Raw genomic sequence first — 3,957 nt, forward strand, 5'->3', positions numbered from 1 at the left:
GGAGGAAGAAAGAATATGGGCCACAAAAGGCTTAGGTTCACCCCCATTCACAAGGGATGATCTCTCCTCCCTATCCCATATCCAGGAGAGAGGACCCTGAGCATTCACACCAAACCCTCGTCCATGCCCACATTCTACCCTATGAGAAGCCTCATTCTCTACAAATACACACACACAGGATCCAGTTTGTCTTGCTTCCAGTCTCCTCGGGCATTATTTCAATCCTCCCAAAACAGATGAAACCAACACTTTTTCTGGGACCAACCAGACCCTCATGTCCCATCAGATTATCCGGGGAGAGGCTAGAGGCAGGAGCCTGCCTTCAATCACAAGCTTTATTCCTGTCTTGCGAAAGACAAAGCAAGGGTTTAAATAACAGAAATGGGGCCTTGTACAGGGGAAGTGTTTAATATACAGGGGTTAAATTCCATGGAATGGAGCAGAATCCAAAGCCAGGTGAGCTTCACATCAAAGATGCCTCTTCTGCCCACATTGCACTTCTTCATGCCAGGGTCCAGGGCTCTCCCAATCCCCCAGCCACATGCTTCTAGGCTTGGGGTAAAAGGGCTTCTGTGGCCTGAGGCAGCCCTCCTGAAGCCCTCACACAAGCAGGTAGGCCCAGCCTTCCCCCAAGTCACAGGCTCCCTTCCCATCCCCAGCCATGTTATATGCCCTGGGCTGTGGGCGCTCCCTCTGGTGTGGTCCTCCCAGTCCTCTGGGCTTCTGAACTCACTGAGCTGGGTCACTGGCTGAGGGACGGTGTGAGAGGAGCCTTCTTGGGCTCCTGTTCCAAAGGACCTACAGAGGGCAAGGACACAGTAGGGGGAAGGGCTGTGAGGCCTGAGCTGTCCCCCATTATACCAGCTGCCCCCCTCCACCCATACTCCTGCCAGCCTCCCTTCTCCCTGCATCACCCACACTCTCCACTCCACTCCCAGGCCTGTCTCACCCGCTTGGTCAGCAACAGCTTCTGGTCCCTCCAAGATATCAGCTGAGCCATCCCATCCTGAAGGGGATAGAGAAGTTTGGAATGGGAGATCTGCCCAGAGGCTCGGACCAGGACTCAGGACAGAGGCCCTGCAGGGGTCGGAAGCTCTCCAAAAGGTGGGGGCCCCAGAGCCATCTCACCTCTGTTTCCAGAACCGGGTGATCCCAAAGGCCCAGGGCGACGCTGACGGAAACGCTGGCGGGGGGAATCCCCAGGGCTGAAGGATTCAGAACCCCGGACTACAGGAAACCGGGAGCTGAGCCTCCTCCGTTGTCCCGATGAAGAGGTCTCCTCTTGAAGGCAGAAAGAGCTCTGGGCCCTGCGCATAGGCCCTGGGGAAGCTAGAGCAGAAGAAAGGCAGAGCAATGAGGAGCATCCCAGGACAAGATGGGGTCTGACAAAAGGGAGGAAGAGAGGAAGGCAGAGATGTGAAGATGGGATTGATTCTCCCCTTGCCTACTTTTAAATTTAATCAATCAAAAGCAAAGACACTAAGTAGGAGAGGTTCACAAACCACTTACTAAAGTGAGATACACCTCCAGAAGCAACTAACTGCCCCCTGGGTAGTGTTAAGTAAATTTCTTTTCTTTTTTTTTTTTTAAACCCTTGTACTTAGGTGTATTTTCTCATAGGTGGAAGATTGGTAAGGGTGGGCCATGGGGGTCAAGTGACTTGCCCAGGGTCACACAGCTGGGAAGTGGCTGAGGCCAGGTTTGAACCTTGTTAAGTAAATTTAAAGACCGCAATTGGTCCCTGTAAAGTGGAGGAAGGGACGTAAAAAAGGACTATAAAAGATGATGAACTTCCTGTCCAAGTGGGTGTTCAGCCTGAATCTTGAACTGGGACTGCAGCCTTGGGATTTCAGTCTTTGGCTTCGCTTGGACCCGGGACTCACACTCGAACTGCTTCTGGTAAGACTGCTCTTGGATTTTCTCCTTTTGGACTTTGGATCGGGTGAGTGAAAAAAGCTGACCCTCCTTTCCTGGCCTCTGCAGAGTTTAGTTCCTGAGAGGGCCTCCCCTTCTTGGAGGAGGCCACGTGGGTTGAACCCTTGCTTAATTCAACACCAAGCCCTCTAGCTGAGGGATTAATGAGCCCTGCATGGGTTGAGTTGGAGACCAGAGCAACATTCAGGGTGATAGACTAGACTTCTTACTCTATCCTCTCGCATTTTTCTACTTTCACTCTTTCCCTCTTTTTTTGTAAATAAAGCTGCTAAACAGTCATTTTGACTTGAGCTGTATTAATTTTTAAATTGGCAACCACATTCTCTTATATTTAGTACAACCCTATATTTAGTCCAGTCCCTACAAGAATGAAGCAGCCTATCCCACCTAGGTTCATGGACCCAAAGGGTCTCTCCTTCCCCACTCAGATCAATTCACAGAGCACCTGCAGGGGAGCCAGGACTTTCCTGTGGGGGGAATGATAAGAAAAGAAGAAAAACTTCCAAATTTTGGTGGGAATTGGCCCAAGTCTACAAGGCTAAGAGCTATTCTCTTGCAGAATGTGAGTTCCTTGAGGGCAAGGACTGTTTCTGTACCTAGCACAATTACCCTCCAATAGTAGGAGTTTAATAATGTTCATACAATTGAATGAGATTAACAGTCAAAGGAGATGAACAGTTTCCAAAAGAAGAAATTCAGTCTATCAACAACTGAAGGAAAGATTGCTTCAAATCATGAATAACAAGAGAAGGCAAATTTTATCATTTCTGTGGTGTCTCCTCACATCCCTCAAAGAAAGAGACAATGTTGAAGGGGCTGCCGGAAGGTGGGCAAACAACTAATATGCAGTTGGTGGATCTGTGAATTGCTCCAACCATTGGGGGTGGGTGGGAAATATACTTTATTTTTTGTTTTTGTTTTTATATTTATTTTATTTTACTTTATTATATACATATATGTGTATGTGTGTGTACATATATGCATTTTTTAACTTAATTTAAAAGAGGCAACTGAATAGCACAGTGATGTGATAGAGCACCAGGCCTAGAGATGGGATGTCCTGACTTCAGACACTTCCTATCTGTGTGATCCTGGGCAAATCACTTAACCTCCATTACACTAGTCATTACCTCTCTTCTCCCTTGAACCAATACTTAATATCAATTCTTTTTTTTTTTAACCCCTACCTTCTGTCTTAGAATAAATACTGTGTATTGGTTCTTTGGATTTCCAATACTTGCTAAGATTAGTCAGTGAACTTGAGATCAGCTACTGCCTTTTGCTTTTCATTGGATCTTTAGTGCTTGGCATAATGCCTGGCATATAGTAAGTGCCTAATAAATGTTCATTGACTGGCTTGTTTGTAATAGGCAGTTAGTACTTACTGAATGGTGTGTAAATGGAATTAGCTCACCCTCATTCATTCTTCTAGATTTTAGCCACCAGAAATAATGTCACCCACCCAACTTAGAATTAAGTGAGGAGGGGGAGGTCTATGACCTACATATGCTAGTAAGTGACAAATAAAAACAAGGGACCGCCCTTTGGGCAGTCCAAAACAGTGCTGAGGCTGCCATTTGTCCACATGAAACTGGAGGTGGATGCAGGAAGTGATGAAAGCTGCTATCTTTTAAATATGATGGTAACTTCCTGTGGAGGGCTCTTGGCGCTTTGAACTTGGTGTAGAAGATCTCTGGTGAGACCTCAGACAGCTTCCCTTTGAATTGTCATGTGGCTAAGTTAGGCTGACTCTTTCCTTTTTCCTTTGGCATTTCTGGAGGCTCCAGCCTCAGGGAGGCCTCTCTTCTTAGAAGAGGCTTTGTGGCTAGAAGCCTTGTTTAATTCACCTCTGTGCCCCTCTGCTGGGTTCTCTAAATCCCTGCCTGGTTCAGGCTTCTGGCCAGGCCAGAGTTTCTCTCTCTTGATTTTCCTACCTTCAACCTGCCTAATTATAAATAAACCACCATAAAAGTTATCCTGACTTGGGTCTATTTTATTTTGAAATCAAGTTAATCGATTTCT

General features: G+C 46.8%; 1 protein-coding gene across 1 annotated transcript; it reads right to left on the reverse strand.

The window, feature by feature from the left end:
* Window positions 1–21: 21 nt before the first annotated feature.
* On the reverse strand, window positions 22–1,325 carry LOC123255012 (coiled-coil domain-containing protein 88B-like). The gene is made up of 3 exons (XM_044683884.1): window positions 1,129–1,325; window positions 950–1,006; window positions 22–798 (listed from the first exon to the last, which is right to left on the reverse strand). The coding sequence occupies exons 1-3, from the start codon at window positions 1,313–1,315 to the stop codon at window positions 743–745; spliced, it is 300 nt and encodes a 99-aa protein (XP_044539819.1). The 5' UTR covers window positions 1,316–1,325; the 3' UTR covers window positions 22–742.
* Between the last annotated feature and the right edge of the window lie 2,632 nt (window positions 1,326–3,957).

Source organism: Gracilinanus agilis, unplaced genomic scaffold (genome assembly GCF_016433145.1).
Source record: "Gracilinanus agilis isolate LMUSP501 unplaced genomic scaffold, AgileGrace unplaced_scaffold37356, whole genome shotgun sequence".
Classification (NCBI taxonomy): domain Eukaryota; kingdom Metazoa; phylum Chordata; class Mammalia; order Didelphimorphia; family Didelphidae; genus Gracilinanus; species Gracilinanus agilis.

Excerpts from the sequence above, each read along its gene's own strand:
- LOC123255012 (XM_044683884.1), bottom strand. The coding sequence starts at position 1,315 with ATGCGCAGGGCCCAGAGCTCTTTCTGCCTTCAAGAGGAGACCTCTTCA. Across the intron at positions 1,007-1,128 it reads ACCCGGTTCTGGAAACAGAG|GATGGGATGGCTCAGCTGAT; the intron begins GTGAGATGGCTC and ends TATCCCCTTCAG. Across the intron at positions 799-949 it reads AGCTGTTGCTGACCAAGCGG|GTCCTTTGGAACAGGAGCCC; the intron begins GTGAGACAGGCC and ends TGCCCTCTGTAG.